Below are 19,281 nucleotides of genomic sequence, written 5' to 3' on the forward strand. Positions count from 1 at the left end.
TGGAGAACTGATTTCCTTTTCACCTGCCCACAGTGAAGCCGAATCTATCAGAGATTGGTTCATTGACCATAGAATAACTTTGCTTTCTTGGCCAGACAGCTGGCCTGAGCTGAACCCGCAGAGAATGTCTGGGGGAAATGTCAAGAGGAAGAGAGACAACAGACTCAATAACACAGATGAGCCGAAGGCTGCTATCAGAGCAACCTGGGCTTCATAACACCCCAGCAGTGCCACAGACTGATTGCCTCCATGCCACATTGCGTAGATGCAGTAATTTTTGTAAAAAAAGAGCTCCAACTAATGAGCATAACTTCTCAGAGGGTTAACATTTCTGTATTATAAATCCTTTTCCCACTGATATTTTGTGATATTCTTATATTCTGAGATGGTGGATTTTTTTTGTTTTTGTGAGCTGTAATCATCAAGATAAAAAAAGAAGTCTTGAAATATTTAACTTAGGATGAGATGAATCCAGAATGCAGTTTCACTTCTTTAACTAAGTCACTTTTCCATGCTATTCTAATTTTTTGAGATACACCTGCATGTTGGTTTCAGCTGCAAAACAGCTTGACACCCCCAAAACTACAGTATTTTTCAGAGGAACCATTGAATCACAGAACTGTGTTGCAACAAATCCAAGAAAAAATGGAGAAAGAGCAAACTCACAGGGTCACTTTCTTGCCTTTAGTTTAATTGACCGTATTTACAAACAGTCTGAAGTGCAGTAAATCTAAAATATAATCCATATCTACTGTACATTGCATTTTGGTTTGCAAATCGTTTACAGAAGTATGAAACTACTGCTGTAAAATAACATTTCTTAGAAATCAACAGAAAGACCACAGTTATCATGAAACATACTGAAGAGAATGAACGTACAACATCTTTTCAACAACCATGGGTCTTTGTGCTTTGTGCACCTCTTTTCCAGTCACATTTCCTCAGGTTCATGACTTACTGTCTTGCCACCACTGCGGTGAGCTTTTCTACACATAAGAAGTCTAAAGAAGTGGGGAGAAATAAAACATCCTATGGTTTGAAGTGCAAAACTGCATTTGGCAAAGTACTGAAGCCCACCATATACATTTATACAGATCAGACATTCTTCTCTTCAGATTTCCTATCGTTTGATCATAATTTTCCTTTTGTACATCCTTCGGTTTTTCATTTCACTGTTAAAAAAGAAAAAACCTTCCCTCTTCACACAACAACTCTTATCATACTGCAAAAACAGTGTGTCCTAGATTAACAGCAGTACAGTACAGAGTTAAGATACATGTGCAATTTAAATTATCCACAGAAATGACCAGGCTTCCAATTTATTTCAAAATAAGGGAGTGATTCTTTCAGATTTAAAGCCCTACAGAAGAAACATCCAAAAATGCACACCCTTACAAATACTGGAGCATCTACATCAAATCAAACAAAAACGACACAAAAGATATTTCAGTGATTCTCAGAGACTTGATTTTGTGAAAACAGGAAGGTTTAAGAAGGCCTGTCTGAGTTGAATCATTTCTGGTGAAAGTGAGGGTGGAGTGCTTTTTCCACAAAGCTATACACGTTTAGATTTAGATATTTCCTACCTTTTTAGCAATGTCCTTAAAAATACTGTCACTTCATTCTGAGATGATTTAGTAGGCATATAGACATGGTAGCCCACTTTAATACAGATCCACTTGGACTTAAATTATAAAAGACAAACAGGATGTTGAATACTAGGTTTGGTATCTGCTAAAATTTGGAACAAAGAACTGCGTGAATATCCTACAGTTATTGTATTTCTGTCTCCACCACAGCACAAAACAATCACATCAAGTCTTCTTACCTAGAAATCTCCTTCACATGATCATGAGACTACATTGTTTGTATTCTTTACAGCGATCAAATGTAAAAAGATTTGTACTGGAGGGAGTACACTTTTACAAATTATAGCATTATGCTGTGGCCCCATGTTAGGTTTCTGATGACGATACAGATACAGGCAGGTGAACAATGCCTGCACACTGATCTGCACACACAGGCACACTCTGATGTGTGTAAATGCACACACGCAAATAAAACTGCTTCTATGCATGTGCATAAAAAGACACATACACATAGACGAACTATTTACTCTGCTGAGGGTCTCATCAACATTTTCTCTGCAAAGTGGGATATGTTCTTTGATGGATGTGCAGAGTCGACGGATGAATGAGTTCACAGAGTCTGTACCTCGAAAAAAAAAAGGCCTCCTCTGGCATCTATCAGGTCCCACTGCTAGCAGAAGCAGTCCAGTCCAGTCCAGACAGGAGGAGTGGTCTTATCAACTTAAGGCAGGTTAGGTGGTAGCTATGTGGCAGAGTTGGAGAGTCCTATCATTCATCCATTGGTTTATTTCCATCCAACTACACTCTTAGTGAATCATCTATGCCCTTGTGAGTGTTCCTCTCAGTAGGGCTTGGTCCACTCGGCACTGGGAGGGCTCCTGGGAGTGCAGTTTCCAATTGAGGATGAGGCGTTTGATGTAGCAGAGTGTCCCTCCCAGAACATGGCATCACTTGGTTTAGGGGGGCTAGGGAAGGACCGTGAGCTGTCATCCAGGGAGGCCTGGTTCAGAGGGGGTGGAGGCAGGACCACAGAGCAGGTGTCACTGCCAAGAAGAGCCTCTCCTGAGCAGCTCTGGGAGGGCCAGGGTCCATTATACCAGCAGTCCTCCCTCAAACTGTCGGGCAGTAGGGTTCCTGACGGCCCGCAGACAGGGGGGCAGGGGCGACCGCAGGACGAGGGGAGTGGGGGGGCACTAGGGGGGCGAGGCACTGACACCCGGGGGATTGCGTGGTTGTTGTTTTTTTCTACATCGTCCCGACACTGGATTGGAACTGTTGAGACAGACAGAGAAAGAAACAGCTACAGTTGACACCAGCAAAATGAGACTTTTTGAATCCATATATTACCATAGGTTACATTTCATTGAACTATACATGATACTGTATGAGTGCAGAGAAACTCTGTCTCTTTTATTGTATCTTCACACACTGGCAGTGCTGCTACAAAAATGGACAAACACTCTAAAGGCATTTATCAAAAATCACACTTTTTATACAGTGGATTTTTTCATGATGATAATCAAAGGGATACCGTGGCTATTATTAAATATCCTGGGATATGGTAGGACCACTCAACCTTATTTTGAGTCACTAATTTCAATGTTATGACCTGAGGTCATGGACACAAAAGGACTGACATAGGCCCTTTTCACATTTTGAATTTATGATGCATTTTGGGCTTTCAGACAAAGTGTGAGTGCACTTCAGTTTTTGCATCCATAGTATTCATTAACAATTCATTCTTACAGTCGATCTGACACTGGAACTCAATTGCTCACCTGTTAAGCAAACAACAGCTCATTGTAGTTTCTGTGGCTCTTTTACCATGGGATGGGCACTGTAACGCCAGGCAATACAAATAAATGGAGGAAAATTAGCCACACACCAAGAGGCTTGCAGGTAACAGCTTTATCCCTGATTTTGTCATAAACATTCTTATAAAGGGCACTGTTATAACAACTCGGACAGAAAATCTTGTGAGGTACTGGCTATACTGAAATGACAATTCAAGACAACTTCTAACGAGGGAGTTGTGATGTGTCATTTGTGGATGAGTGGATTCTAGGAGCTGGATCCTATTTAAGAGACTGTTCCCTTTTTTCCATTTTTGTTGCTGTTTTAAAGACATAAAAAATGAAAAAATGGTGTCAGATGTAGAGCTGTTTGTTTATCTTATACCTGAGCTAAGACAAATATTCCAGATCTCTAAAAAGAGCTGTAATTCCCATCACTCTGAGTAGGGCTGGATGGACATTAAATAAAGCTTTCTATTTGAGCAAACGTGTATTGAGATACTTTAAAGATATTCTTGATGTCTGAGACTGAATTTTCCACTGAATTTGGTTGACTAATTATTTAGATATGGAACTTTATCACATTTACAAAATTACCTTAAAGCTTCCTGTCAGTTTCTACAGTACATTTTAAGTAAATGCAATAAAATTAAGACCCCCTTAAGGCAAATGAACAATTTGTCTCCTGATTTTGGCTGAAATGAAGATTTGTTTTCTACTCCCTAGTGTGCCAAGAGAAAACTGGTTTGTTGTTTGATTAAATTCTTGCTGCCTGAAAACTCAGCTGAATAGATGAAGCCATCTCTTCTTTCCTCCAATAGCTGTTTTTGTTTAGTATTTGGCACCAACATCGCACCTCTGTGCTTATTTCTCCACATATTTACCTTTGAATTAAATTCTGTCTCCAAAGAGATTTAAAATTCAAAGGTGTGCGCAACTAAAGCCTTTTGATCCCTGACCGAATAATAGGCCTGGTGTAAAAACAGAGAACAGAGATAAAATCTCCCACCATGCAGCAGGCTACATGTTCTAAAATCTCTGCACCAAGTACATCGCCTGTGAACCAGTAAATATCAAAAATACTAATTATTTTTCCCACAAGAACATTATTGCACAAAAATCATATCCAAGCACAAATCTGTTGTCCTAATCCTGCACACACACATTGTTGCTGTGCGATCAAATCATCGTCTTGGACGAATAATAAACTTTAAATTAGTATCTCCCTGTTTTTCCTCATATCCACTACTCATCCTCACATCATCCCTCCATCCATCCCTCCCTGCTACTCCTCCATGAGTGGGTCTCCTGAGTCTTGGATTTGAATAAAAGTGATTCCAAAGTAGGACATTAGAAGAATACAGATGCACAATATGACTGAATAAATACACGGCTCCCTCTCCTCCCCCTTCTGTCTCTCTCTCTCCATTCTCTCTGCCACTCCTGCTTTCCTTATTTCTCTCCATCTCCCTCATCTAAGTTACAGGATTACCCTCTTATTCAGTGGAATAAATAGGCCAAGATTTATTTTCTTGCCATATTTCGTTCTAATTTTCACCTCCTAGTCTGTTCTTCTGACACTCGGAGGGAATCAACAACAAGAGGTAATCTCTCTGAGGCTTCAAATACATCATCACAGAGGGAGAGGAGAGGAGGGACAGACCATTTCATGATGTCCTTTATCAAAGTGCTTGAGTACTTTGATTTTATCCACAGTCTTATCACACCCTTATACAAATTTCAACAAGGAGCAGCAGGAGAAATCTTCTCAGGAAGTAGTTCTTCTTCAGAAAAGCCTTCCTTTGACAGAAGAGAGGCAGCATTAACTGAAAAAATGCTTCTGATGTTAGCCAAAGAAGTTTCTATCCAGAAAGGAAAGGTTTAAAGTCAACCTTAAAAGACCAGTGAACCTCAGATCTAACACAAGCTGATACTTCAATTTAAAACACTTTTAAATCCTAAATTGTTTGAAGAAGTGTGTTTGCCACACTATTTCCTACTGGCTTTTAAAGGATCTTTATGTGTCAATAGTCACGATATTTCTAATTTCTATTATATTGTCTTCCAAAGTAGACAAACTTCGGCTCTAAAGAGCATAGTACACTGAGATTATTCAATCAAATTGTAATGTTTTGCAAGCAAAAGTAAGACGGTGTACATTACCTATAAAAAGTGTTCACCCCCTTGGATGATTTATCCTTTTATTTACTTAAAAAAACAGTCATGGTCAATATAATCAAGATTATTTTACACAAAAATACCCCCACCCCCATTAATGTCAAAGTGAGAACAGATTTCTACAAAGTAATGTCAATTAAATAAAAATATTAAATGTGAAAAGTGATAGCATAAACATTCACCCCCTCAAAAGGACTGACCTAATTCAACAGAGGTCGAGCTCACTGGTGCTAGTAAAATTGGGATCACTTGAGTGCAGAGAATGTGTCTCAAGTGATTGTAGTTTAAAGACAACTGTGTCTGAATAGTGTAGTCACTGGTTCAGTATTCATGGCTACCATTACACAATGAAGACAAAAGAACACCCCAAACAACTAAGAGAAAAGGTTACTCAAAAGTATAAGTCAGGGGATGTATACAAAAAAATTCCAAGGCACTGAACATCCCCCCGAGTTCTGTTAAATCTATCATCAAGAAATAGAAGGAATATGACACGTGTGTAAATCTACCTAGATCAGGCAGTCCTCACAAACTGAGTGATTGTGCAAGAAGGAGACAAGTGAGAGAGGCCACCAAGACACCTATGACTATTCTGAAGGAGTTACAAGCCTCAGCAGCTGAGATGGTAGAGACTCTACATACAAAAACTGTTGCCCAGGTTCTTCACCAGTCAAAGTTTTATGGGAGAGTGGCAAAGTGAAACCACTGCTGAATAAAAAAAAAAAAAAAACTCAAGAGAAAGGAAGTTTTTTGGTCTGAAGAGGCCAAAATGGTGTTTTTTTGACATGCCATCAGATAAGACGCTTTGTGGCACAGTGCTGGAGGCATCATGCTGTGGAGATGCTTCTCAGCAGATAATCCTGGAAGGCTTGTAATGGTAGAGGGTTATATGAATGCAGAAAAAGAAAAATCCCAGAGGGCAATCTTATTCAGTTTGCAAAAGTACTACGGCTTAGGAGAAGTTTTATTTTCCAACAAAACAACAAGACAACAAGGCAAGTGTAGTGTTAGTGCATGTTTACTGGATCCAGATTGTGCATGTGTTTCATGTTGTGCGTGAAGCATGTTCAACAACACTGTGAAAGACTGAACATCTGTAAAGGGCTTAATCAAGTAAATCTTTTTAAACTGAAAATGCCCTTACTAAAGATCATAAAGAGGGTAAAAAGAGGCAAACACTTCCGATTTTTTGGTGCACTAATTATCTTGCCCTAATAGCTAAAAAATGCCACCTGTTGTCTTAAAGATATGAACAACCTCAAAAAAAAGATCTCAAGGCTGCACTGACTGCTGAGTGCTTACCTGTGAGACAGTGCTATAAGGGAATATAGGTTGTAGAGGACGCTGTACATACTGAGTAGGTGTGAAAAGGCAGGAGGGGAGCAGTGCTGCTGGTTTATCACATACACTCACACAAACACCATTCTGATGCAATGATTTGTATTCAAATAAACATCTCTGAGCGTGCCTACATGTTTAAACGAGTACGTGCTTCACCTTGTCTGGACTCACTGATGAGCGGCCTGAGCTTCCGGATCAGGCCTGTTTGGTGCTTCAGCTCTGAATGAAGACGTGTGACCTCGCTGCACAAAGCTGAGTACGTCTGCTGCATGCATCTCTCCCTGCAGAAGAATGAAATCATACATTTAAACATTTATGCCAAAGGAATTTTTGATAGGATCTAAAGGCACAGTGCAGCCTATGGTATACCCTTTAAATTTCCTTAATCTCTTGGCTCTTTTGCAACAAGAAAATAATATATGATTATGAATTTCTTATACTTGTCTTTAAATTTAAAGATGTAAAACTCTGACATAAATTTGTTCACATTTGTAGCATGTATCATCATAGAAACAATTTATTTAGGAAGGTGCGTAAAATCCCAGAGAGGCTTGTTAGCAGAGTGAAACTGTTAATCTGTAAAAACGGTTTCCTACTTTGTTGACAAATTTAATTCTGTCACTGATAGTGCGCACCTAAAGCTACAGATGATTTCACAGATGTGCAAAACTACATAGCAGCATTAATGTCAGTTTAATAAGGTACATTTATTTTTTTTAAAGAGGGTTGAAAAGGAAAACCACTTTGGTTTAATTCAAGTATCATCACTGACCCCCGAAAAAGAAAAACTTTGCTGATGATTCAATGCCAATCCAACCAGTAAAATCAGCTACATTTAAATCTCATGCCACGATTTAAAAATAAAAAGTGAGTAAATTTTAGGCAACACCTACAAACTGTCCTCTCCACACCTTATGTGGAGATGTTAAATCTCATTAACACTTTGCCTTTATTTCACACACCTGCCTGAAACAGCAGCAACAAAAAAAAAACTGTTGAGAAATACCAAAGCTTTTTGTGCTGATTAAAACTAACACTATCTGAAAACTGCTGACATGTGAAACAATTAAAATGCTCCCTAAATAGGATTTTTTTTCCTTAAATGTGAGTCAATGCACATTTACAGGTATCCTCACTGAAAGAATAGGTGGAAGGTGACTTTATATGCTTTAACCTTGTACACACCAGAACAGTGGAGTGCAAATTCAAACTGTCCATTTATGGGTGCTAATCATGTCTAAAGATCAGGTGAGGTTATCTGTACATCATGAAATGTTTTGCAGAGTTGCACCCTCCTCTAGTGGCCGAAGTGGACAATTGCAACACAGTGCAGACACTGCAGAATGTAACAATACGTCTAACTACATGTAGAACATCACACCTATCCAAAGCTTTTTCTATTAGTTGCCTTTTTTTTCAATAACGTGGCTCCACATATCACTCATCACTTTTCTCTAAAACTTTTAAGTTTTATTCTTTATTCATTATTATTATTATCATTACTATGTTGACACTATTGTTTCATTTTTTGAAGTTATTTGTTTCTTGTAAAATAAACTACATTTATTTCCTTTAGGTGTAATCTTAATCAATATTTACTTGAGATATATCTGACACATTATTTATATACTTGTAATAGGAAATAAGGATTGAAGACGTGTGATTGGAAGTACAACATTGCTTAGTGACATGTTCTTGATGCTCTGGATGTACTGATTGCCTTGTTTTTTGCGCAGTGGGGCACTCTGAATTGCTGTATGTATGAATAATAATACCTTACAACATTCACAAGCTTGATCTCAAACTGCAAATAACAAACCTCCAATAAATATTTTCTTTGTCTTACTGTTGTAACTATGATGAGAAACATAATAATCACAACATGGCATTATACCAACTTTGACGTCATCTTAACATTAGAAAAAAAGAGGAAACATGGACATTAGAGAAGGATCAAGTGAATCTTTGGCTCTTTCAACAGCTTTATAGCTATGACCATGAAGTCTGTAATACCCACATTTGAGAACAAACATTTAAACTGAGCGAGAGAATTCAAAAAAGCGAAGCATCTTTCTTTATACTGATGGTTGCTTTCTCTTATCAAATAATCTTTTTTTATCCTCTACGCAAAGTTTAACTGTTATGTCATGTTTGAGCACATAAATAACACATTTTACCTTGCTGTATACTTTGCGTCACAGGTGTGGTCCAAGTCTGGTCCATTAAGGCCGTGGGGTTCCTCCTAAGGCAGAGTGAAGTACAAATTAGAGAGCTGAAGTGATGTCTGATGTTATTTGATGTATTTTAAAGTCTTTTCAGAATTTTAAAAATTACTCAAGAATCCTCAGTTCTCCTTTAATTCATTCTCCTATTAACTTTTTTTCATCCTTCAACAATTACAAATGTTCATCCTTAGCCTCCATCTCAGTCCAGCTCCTCATCACTACTTTTATTCTTTATATCAGTTTGTCTTGTTGCATCTTTCTGCACCTTGTTCACTCAACTTGTTAAACCCCTTCAGGTCAAACGTCTGCTGAGTAGCAAAGCTTCTGTTTTCTCCTCCTCCCTCTCTCCTGTCTGTCTTTTGTCCGTACTTCCCTCCTTCACCTACCCCACTTCTCTCCTGCAGACGGCTGTTCTCCAGTGTCATCCTCTCCAGCTCATCCTGCAGTTTGTGGATCTTTTGCTCCGTGCTGACCCTGTCTACCTGCCAGTAGTCCAGCGAGTTGTTCATGCTCCTCATCACTGCACAAACACCATAAAAAAAACAGACACACAGTTACTGCTGATGAGAGAATTAATTGATTTAGATATTTTTATACAGGCCTGACATTTTACAAAAATGATGGTTACCACTTTGCAGAATTTCTCCCTATTTATTTTCTTATTATTAATGAAATTAAAAATGTTTGGTGTGTCACAAATGGTAGCAAATTCAAATACTTTGCATTAGATCTTAATAAGTCCAGCTGATCTATAATATATTTCGAGAGGTTAAAGAAGGTTTTGGACCTGTTTTGTGTGATCAGAGGCGGGTATTCTAACAAACCAGGTCAATTACTTCAACACGAGTAATAGTTGCCAAGTCATACTGTGTGAGAGTTTAAAGTACTGGGTTACTTGCTTTGAATACATGTGGGACTTGCCAATATCTGATATCCCAATATTAATTTATTAATTTTTTAGCTTGTACCGATATCAATACCCCTATAAAAAACGTAGTTCAGACCTAAAACTTCAGTCCTTAAAACACACTTTGAAGTTTAAGGAATGAGGCTGAAAAGATGTTGGCTGACTAGGTCTGTTGATCCTTCCTCAAACTTTACAAACTTATTTGATACATTGGTTGTGAATAACTGTTGAAACCTTAGTCGAAGATATGGAGATAGTTACTCGGATGAAAAATGGCCATCCTTCTTTGGTGTAACCACTTCATGAACTGCATGATCTGAGTGGCGTTTGCTCTGTGTTGGTGCTACGTTAGATCATTCAAATTCACCAGGAGCAGATGGCCCATGGGTTTGGCTGCGCCCCATGAACAGAGGCTGTTGTCCTCAATGTTGACAGCCAGGGTTCAGGTCTGAACTGTGGTTCCTTTCCCACACGTCTTTCCCTACTATCTCTCTTAGTTTCCAACTCTGTTCATGCCCTATCTTTTTAGTAAAGGCATAAGAGCTCAAACATAAATCTTTCAAAAATACAAGGGATAAATAATGATTAGACACATAAATATGATATCAAACCTTGGAGACATGCTATGTACAGATACAGTAGTACCATTTAGATGGACCACAACAAGAACTAAGAAACTGATCTAAGAGCAAAAATACTGAGTAGCAAGAACACTCTCAGTAAAGTCAAAAGTATGGTGGTTGTGTTTCAAATGGAGTGCTGTGAAAGTAACGTTTCCTCAAAAAAAAAAAAAAAAAAAAAAATCAAGAATACTTAAGTACAGATACTAAAAAAGTACAGTACTTGAGTAAAAATACTTTGTTAATCAGGGGTGGAAAGTAACTTATTACATTTACTTAAATTACTGTAATTGATTAATTTTATGGGTACTTGTACTTTTTGAGTACATTTTGAAATCTAAACTTTGGCTTCTACTTAAATTTTAATCAGAGTAACTGTACTTTTACTTGAGTACAATACTCTTGTACTTTCTCCACCTCTGATGACTACTTCAGCAAATAGAGAGAGAATGATTTCACATCTCATCCCAAAACAGCTGGAACATTGCGACACATGAAGCAAATACTCGGAACTATTTCTTGAGTAAACCACTGGGCGGAGTGACACAGTACAGCAGCCATGTCTGGAGTGTAGTTCCGGCTTTGCATCTAGCTTTAAAACATCTCCGTATCATAATGTTCCATGATTATTTCATAGCGTGGTGAATGTGCAGGCCACAACTTGTCCACAAGAGCGTTTTGGAGTTGTTGGATAGTGTATTTGATGAGTTTGATGAGGGAAAGCCGGAAATACTGTCTGCTTACATTGAGTTGGCACAGCAGCTCCGAACTCGGCAGCGCCGATCTAAAAACAGCTTGCACCGACAACTAAAGGTAACGAACCTATTACTAAGACTATAGGAATTATGGCAATGGGTGAATTTGCCAAAATGTTGAAGTATCCCTTTAATACCAATAACAACATCCATATTTTTTACTGTATAGCTTCTCGGTAGCTCTAGGGTTGGGCAATTATTCTAAATTTAGATAAAATCACAGTATGTCCTACTGCAATTTCCAATTGCAGAATTTGAAATGTGTGTCAAAAAAACAGTTGTTTTTGCAGGAGGGATATTATGCTCTACACAAATTATATTTAAAAATGGCAATGACATATCAATGACCATTCCTTTCAATACAACAATTCACACTGCGTCTTAGGATCGGGCGGTATCTACTTTTTAACACCGTCATACCCTCCCCAAATTTATCAGGGTACATGGTATTACCGCCAGCCAACCCCTATGACCTATAGGCCCGAATTACAAGAAAGAACAGTATACGCTTGCTTTATCTAATATTGTGTTGGTTATACAATGCAACAAAATCATTGCTTGTTTTTGATAAGCAAAGTAAAAAATAATCTAATGTCAAATTGCAAATTCAAAATTTGGGGGAAAAAATAATTAGATTGTTTTCTCAAATTGATCAGCCTTAGTATCTACTCAATACATAAAATACATTTTAAAATATGTACTACTCGAAACCATTATACCATGAAGACAAAAGAACACTCCAAGCAACTCAGAGAAAAGGTCATTGAAAAGCATAGGTGGAAATTAACTAATTACATTTATTCAAAATTCTGTAATTTAGTAGTTTTGTTGGGTACTTGTACTTTTTTGAGTATATTTTGAATTAAGTACATTTACTTCTGCATCAGTAAGTTTTAACCAGAGTAACTGTACTTTTTCTTGATTGAAATACTCTTGTACTTTTTCCACCTACTTTGACTACACAGTAGCACACAGAGAATGATTTCACATCACAATCCAAAACTCCACACTTTTGCACCATGAGTGAAGTTATCCACTGAGTTAGACTGCCCCCTGTGACTTCAGGTGTTCCTAAGTAAATAGTGCATATTCTGCAGAAGCATGCATTGCCTTTCTATGAGATTGACTCTTTGCTTTGTTCTTGTCAGAGGGGACCCACATTACCACAGACTTTCAAGAGTTACTGCAGCTCTGACTTATTGTAAAATGTTTAACACTTTTAAAAGTGTAGTTTAACTATATGTAATGTGGACAATGTGAACCGCTATAGACATTTTCAAAATGAGTTTACCTGAACAACCTGGTTTGAGATACATTATATTCTTTAGGAAAGATTATATTTTACTGTACAACTCCTCAGTAGCTACTGAGTACTCAGTACTTAGAGTACACTTTAAATTACATACTTTCAACTTTTACATGGGTAGATTTTTTTGGCCTCTGTTGTTACTGTCCTTATTGAAAATAGTCTACTACGAGTACTGCATTAAGACTACATAGTTCCAAAAACAAAAGTGAAAATACCTCAGAGACATCCTTAAATACACAAGTGACAATGTCCTCATAATTTTAATATTCTATTTATAAAATTATTGTATTATTCCTTGTTAAAGCAGTTGGTAAACTTTGTTTGAATGCTGTTAATACCCAAGGTGGAGCTAGTCTAAACTTTTCTACGTAGTTAACAACAATAGTCATCAAATTGCAAATATGTACTGTACAGTATATATCGTACTGTATTAGACTTTATTATTAAAATAATTTAAATCTAAAGTAATTTCTAAAAACACACCACTGAGGCAAATGTTTTATACCCCAGTCCTATGTCAGAATAAACCAAATCAAATGGTTCAGATTATGTAGACGGACTACTTGGCTGTTATAAGTAATAGAAACAATTCTCTTTGTGCTCTACCTGTACCTTGGCTGGTCTCCATCTCCGTCCTTAGCTGAAGCAGCTCCAACTCTTTAGCCTGGAGCTGCTCCGTCAGCAGCCTCTCACTCTCGCTCTTCTCCTTTTTCTATTGAAGGAAGAGAGGAGACAGTTGCAATCAACATTTGTACAAATGCAAACATAATATAAGTTAGATGTATTTACTTTGTTAAAAATAAATATTACAGCGGAAGAAGATGCAGGAAAAACATCCTAAAAACAAAAAAAGCTCAGTGTTTGCACTAAACTTGATCTTTGCGCCAGGCATTAAATAATTTGAGATTTATTCAAAATAATTGGCACACCCACCAGTTTGTTTAGCTCCATCTGCAGGTCCTCCTTCTCTATATAAATACCTCGGTAAGCACTGAAGGCCTTATTCACATACTGAGGACCCTCTGATGGAGGAGCATCTGGCCTGAAGAGCTGCAGCGCAAACAGATAAAACACAAAAGAGACAATAGATATTTTATTAAAACATCTGTGATATGAAGTCTATTCCACCACATCCCATCTTGATAGAGCAAATACTGCAGCATATAAAACCCAAACTGCAGCTTTTTCACTCCAGCCTGCCATTTGCTAAAGACCCTTATTGTTTAAATATTTTGCTCTGTATTGTACTCAATCTGTTGTTGTTTTTAAAAATCCAATTTCAGGAGCCTTTCCCCAAAAGTAGTGCTGCAACACATTGGTTGGCATTACCATACTTTTCTAGGCAACCTCACTGTTTTTAGACAGTGCAGATTTATGTCTCATTGTTTTCTTGGTTTGACTATCGGCCAACAATATTAATGATGCTGGCATGCAGACTCTCCCAGAGGCGAGTGTTTTGTAGCGTGCTGTTGAATTTGCTGACTCTTTCCAAACTTTCTCTGAGTATTTTGTGTTTGTTTATAATTCTGATGTCCTGGAAATTGGAAAAAAAAATCTATGTCATTGATCTGTTATTTAAGCACACCCCTCACTCTCTGGCTTTTTAGCAGTACATTCTTTAACTTTATTCTCCTCACAATATTATCTCTTTCTACAATCTTCTCCCTTACTGTTCTCTACTGTAACAGCTTTTTTTCCATCTCTACCTTATCCTCCAGCTGCTTAACCCTCTTCCTCAGCAACGTATTTTCCCGCTCGGTATCTCTCAGCCTCTTCTTGATGTCCTCATAGGCCGTGACCAGGGCAAAGTGGGAAGCAACAGATTCATCACCAGCACACACAGAAACAGGACTCTCGCCAGCAGCCGTGTAGGCTGTCTCATGTTTAAGGATGCAAATGTCATCATCGACCGCCAGGGGCTCCATTCCTGCGCAGGCCTGCTCTGTAGCAGTGAAGACCTGGGGGTTACAAGAAGAACCACTGAATTAAAATATTAGATTTGGCAACTTGACCCACTTGTAACTAGTTTGTGACATAAAAGAGGATAAATAGCCACTGTTGTGAGATCCATCAGTGCTATTTTGTTGTTGGATTACCATTTCTGTGCTTGTTTCACTTCTAAATCTCATCTATATGAGCCACTGTTATGAGAAATGTAAAATGCATTTCCATCACAAGCAAAGAGCCATAAAGGTGACACTTTTTTTTGCTGTTCAGTCTTGATTTAAAAGGATAATATGCCTGCTTATTCAAATTTCACCTTGAATTTGACTGTGTTAGCTACTAAATGTTTTTAAAAATGTTTTCTCTTTTCTTAAAACATCCACCCTAGTGTCACTGAATCATTGGCAGCTCAATGTTTGACCTACAGGTGGATTTTGTTTTGTCATTTAAATTATCTGACAGTTTTAGCAGACAATGGGTTCAAGGCCTGATTACTCTCAATTAGATGATCTCAAATATCATCTTATGTAAATGAACTTAGCTCTGCCATCATCAGGACAGCATAATAAATACCGATTTTGGCAAGGCTGATTTTACCATGGTTAAAGCTGTTGGATAATCAGAAAGGGTGTAAAGTGAAAAATATGTGAAGATCAGGAAAATGTGAGTAAAAGTAAGTTGTGTTAAAATAAACATTATAGTGAAAAGGCACCAAAGCATTTGCATAGCAGTAATAGAAATTGTCTTTTCTATTGGAATCTACATTAAATCTAAATGCATCATCTACTTCATCTGCACCTTAACAACAACACTTTCAGAAATACTGCAGTGATACTGCATAACTGTGTTAAGGTGGGATCAGAGAAATAGTTCCTTTATAGGGATGCACAATATTTGTTTTTTTCTAGGGATGCACAATATTACTGCCACAATATCAGTACTGACAGAATTGAAAATGTCTGCCAATATTTAAAACCCATATTTTGGCAAAAAATTAAAAAATCCGCCAGTATCAGCTGTAAATATATTGGCCAAACAAACAAGTTAGTGGTGTTTTAGACTGGATCAACAGGTCTATGTCACCTGAAGTCTTTTTCTTTATTCATCATCATTCTTTACATCTTAAATTATTTTTAAGGACTGAAATTTGTTAATTAATTCATCCTCAAACTTTCAGTTGTGTGTTTAAAGGACTTAAGTTTTAGGTCTGAACTATATTCAAATATCATTATTCGGGCTTGGCAGTTAATCAAAATTTAGATAAAATCACAATATGTCCTACTGCAATTTCGAATTGCAGAGGGTACATGATGCAAACATTAAAATGTGAGTCAATTTTTTTCTAGAATAATTTTGAAAAATCCTACTTTCCTTGTTGTTCAGCCTTAGTTTAATCAACTAAATACTGTACTCAGTATAAGATATAACAAATAACAAATTTCAATTGCAATATTAGGTGGAAAAAAAAATCCAAATTAGACTATCTTCCCCAATCGTTCAGCCCCACTCATTTCGGTATTAGGGGTGGGCGAAAAAAAAACAATACAGCATAGTATTGTGGTATTTTGTCGGGTGATTTATTGTATCGTCTCATCCACCAAGTATCAATTTTTTCAACTTAATTGAAAATATGAACTCAAGTCTATGATAATAGAAAAATAAATCAATAGTTTATACAAATGTTTGTCTAGTGAAGTCTGCAGAGGTGACAGTCATAGAGCAGGAGGAAGTTAGTAGGCCTGCAACAAACATGGCAGCACCAGAGATGGACATTAGGAATGCAAGCAGGGCACAAATGAGATCGACATGACACCTGAGGTTTGCAAGAAGTGCTACATGAAAATAAAAAACTGCAGAAATGCGACAAACATGAGGGCAAGACTAATGCTAAATCAGCTCAACAGCTGAAAAAATGGTAGAGATCGCAATATATGGTGTTGCAATACTCACTGTATTGCAAAATGTTAAAAATCACAATAATATCGGATTGTGACCCAAGTATCGTGATAATATCCTATCATGAGGCCACTAATGTGTCTGCTTAAAATTTATTAGCACATATCGCCATATTGGATATCAGCAAAAATCACAAATCCTGCATCCTTAGATATTATATTAATAATATTTACATATTAATTCACCTGATACAGCCATATAAACACATCTCAAACCTAAAACTTCAGTTCTTCAATGAACAAAGTTCAGTCCATAAAACTCACTTTAACCTTAAAAGAATGAAGGTGAACACAATAATATCTGCTGATAACAACAACTAACTTTAAAGCTAATATTTTTAACACTGATATTACGCAGACAGTAGATTGTACATTTCTGCTTCTTTAATTTCATTTTTATTCATTATTTTTACCCACTTTATTTATGTAGCAAAGTTGGAAAACATCAACATTTAGCAAAGTCCAGAAAAACAGAAACAGAACACAAACAACACAAGCAGAAATAAAAACATTAGGAGGAAGATATAAAACCAAATATAAACACCATAAAATCAATAAAAGGAATACCAACATAATAAAAGCCATAAAACACAAGGATTAAGAAAAAAAAGACATTAAGGGACAGAGATCACATAACTCCCATGCTGTATTAAAAGCCAAATAATACAAATAAGTTTTAAGATGCAATTTAAAAAGTTGGTTGGGTGGGGAAAGTTTTGATATCCAGAGGTACTTTGCTCCAAAATTTGTTATTAAGTTTTCCCGTCGTTGTATCTAATAAATTATTCTATCAAACTGCACTCCAGTTTAAACTTCCCATCCAGAGTACAGCGTGGATAATACAATTTATGGCAAAATCATCCTTTTGATGATTATAAAAAATAGCAGAATTGTGTATTATTTAAAAAAAATATACAAGTTACAGTAGAGCTGTTTTACTGGATTGCCTTGGATCCTAAAAGTGCACTGCTGAAGTGTCAGCTGAGTGTTTATAGCTGCTGGGAAATAAAACTGGAAATGAAACATTTGGGTTCACTGCAGCCTGCATCCATGGCTTTATTTACTCTACAACCATGAATATCATAAACTTACAACACACCGTAATATTTGCATGAATTGCTTAACTGTTTCATTAGAAATGCAAACATAAACTTTGATTGTATACCAAAAGAAGAGTAATAATTCTCACCCTTACTTGAATACAAGCATAAAGTTAAAGGGATGTGACACAGTTTAGTCTCCCTTCAGCAAGAAGCAGCTAAAACAGATATGGCTTAAAACTTACTACACCCTCTTTGATCCTCAGCCACAGAGACAGTGCAGCTAGCGCCGGCTGATGATGTCAGCGTGCAATGATGCAGCAAACACTGAGGAGCCAAGTTTTAAACACCCAAGGCCCAAGCTTTCACATAAATAAGTTTTAGAAGAATGTGTGGACAGCATTTTAGATTCATACAATAGATATGCAGCCCCGATAACAGTAACGCAGGCCCGCTTACATACAACGACGATTCAAGAAAATTGTATGAAATCGAAAGTAACACCAGCAAGTGTTCAAAACGAAAGTCAACTTGAGTCTAAAACACGCCAAGAAGAGCGACGTCATGTCTAACACAAAGATCTCGATAGATCAGAAGAGCTTACAACTAAGGGGATATAGAAAGCAACAAGGACATCATGTTTTATTCAAAGAGGCGTTAAAAGGCAGCTATTGTCAGGATGTAAACAATCAATGAATCTCGTTTATGTACATTGCTAACATTAAGGAGTTAGCTTCCGTAGCTCTTTTGTCAACATACAAAATAAATCGATCGTTTAGTAAAACGATATCATAATTATAACCCAAACGTGAATTGATGATAAAGCGATCATAACACATGCATTAATACCGACCGTGTTTTCAATGATCGATCTGTTATGGTGATAACAGCTAGCTAGCGCTAGGCTAACGTCTTCTGGCTATTTGTTGCTAGGTGAAGCAAAGGCAGTCGAATATTTCACTCTCGACTTTCACTAACCGTGATAGATGCTGTCCTCAATAAGGTTTCGGTGGGCAAATCAGTATCACCATTTATTCCAGAGAAATTAACACATTTTTGTCGGAGAAAAACAAAGAGACGAGGCTAGTCGCTCGCACCGTGTCAGGACTGACAGGTGAGGAAACAAAAACTTCCGGGAGTCACTTGACTGCCAAAATCCTTTCAAAATAAACGCACAGCTCAAACAGATCGAGACAAAACCTGCGGCAAACCATTAACTTTTGCTCTTTTTAGGCAGGAAATGAAACGGTTATAAAACTAAGACAAATTGTGTCAAAACTACTGCCATGAAGTACTTAATGTACTTAATGTACTGTCTTTAATGATGAAGCTGAACCGTTAATACTTTTTTTTTTAACCATTGTGCACATACATACTTTTGGAATCAAAGACTGTATTGGTACGTTGCTTGTATAATTTGGTGAACACTAAATACAGCATTGTTTGAATGCAAAAATATCATCATGAATGATAAATATAGCATTAAACTTATATTCATTTAATGATACTACATAAAAATTTCATTTTCATCAATTTAGAGAGAATGCACTTCATGGATTTTTAACTCATTACAATACATAAAACGTATAAACTAACAGAACAGTATATCTATATTGTGAGACTCT

The 19,281-nt window shown here is 37.1% G+C and overlaps 1 protein-coding gene across 3 annotated transcripts; it reads right to left on the reverse strand.

The window, feature by feature from the left end:
* Window positions 1-670: 670 nt before the first annotated feature.
* Window positions 671-18,769, reverse strand: azi2 (5-azacytidine induced 2). 3 transcript variants are annotated; one of them, XM_041793371.1, is made up of 8 exons: window positions 18,635-18,769; window positions 14,424-14,675; window positions 13,651-13,767; window positions 13,330-13,429; window positions 9,513-9,646; window positions 9,079-9,143; window positions 7,058-7,182; window positions 671-2,861 (listed from the first exon to the last, which is right to left on the reverse strand). In XM_041793371.1, the coding sequence occupies exons 2-8, from the start codon at window positions 14,640-14,642 to the stop codon at window positions 2,431-2,433; spliced, it is 1,191 nt and encodes a 396-aa protein (XP_041649305.1). In that variant the 5' UTR covers window positions 14,643-14,675; window positions 18,635-18,769; the 3' UTR covers window positions 671-2,430. The 3 variants fall into 3 exon arrangements, with proteins under 3 accessions (XP_041649305.1, XP_041649307.1, XP_041649304.1); XM_041793373.1 differs by having other exon boundaries at window positions 7,073-7,182; window positions 13,324-13,429; XM_041793370.1 differs by having other exon boundaries at window positions 13,324-13,429.
* Window positions 18,770-19,281: the final 512 nt, after the last annotated feature.

This window comes from Cheilinus undulatus, linkage group 8 (genome assembly GCF_018320785.1).
Source record: "Cheilinus undulatus linkage group 8, ASM1832078v1, whole genome shotgun sequence".
In the NCBI taxonomy this organism is placed as follows: Eukaryota; Metazoa; Chordata; class Actinopteri; order Labriformes; family Labridae; genus Cheilinus; species Cheilinus undulatus.

Bases quoted from the DNA above. Each gene is read 5' to 3' on its own strand.
- azi2 (XM_041793370.1), bottom strand. From the start codon at position 14,642: ATGGAGCCCCTGGCGGTCGATGATGACATTTGCATCCTTAAACATGAG. The intron at 9,647-13,323 runs GTAGAGCACAAA...GTGTTTGTGCAG, and splicing joins GGAGACCAGCCAAGGTACAG to TGATGAGGAGCATGAACAAC. The intron at 7,183-9,078 runs GTAAAATGTGTT...ATTCTTCTGCAG, and splicing joins GACGCAAAGTATACAGCAAG to GGAGAGATGCATGCAGCAGA.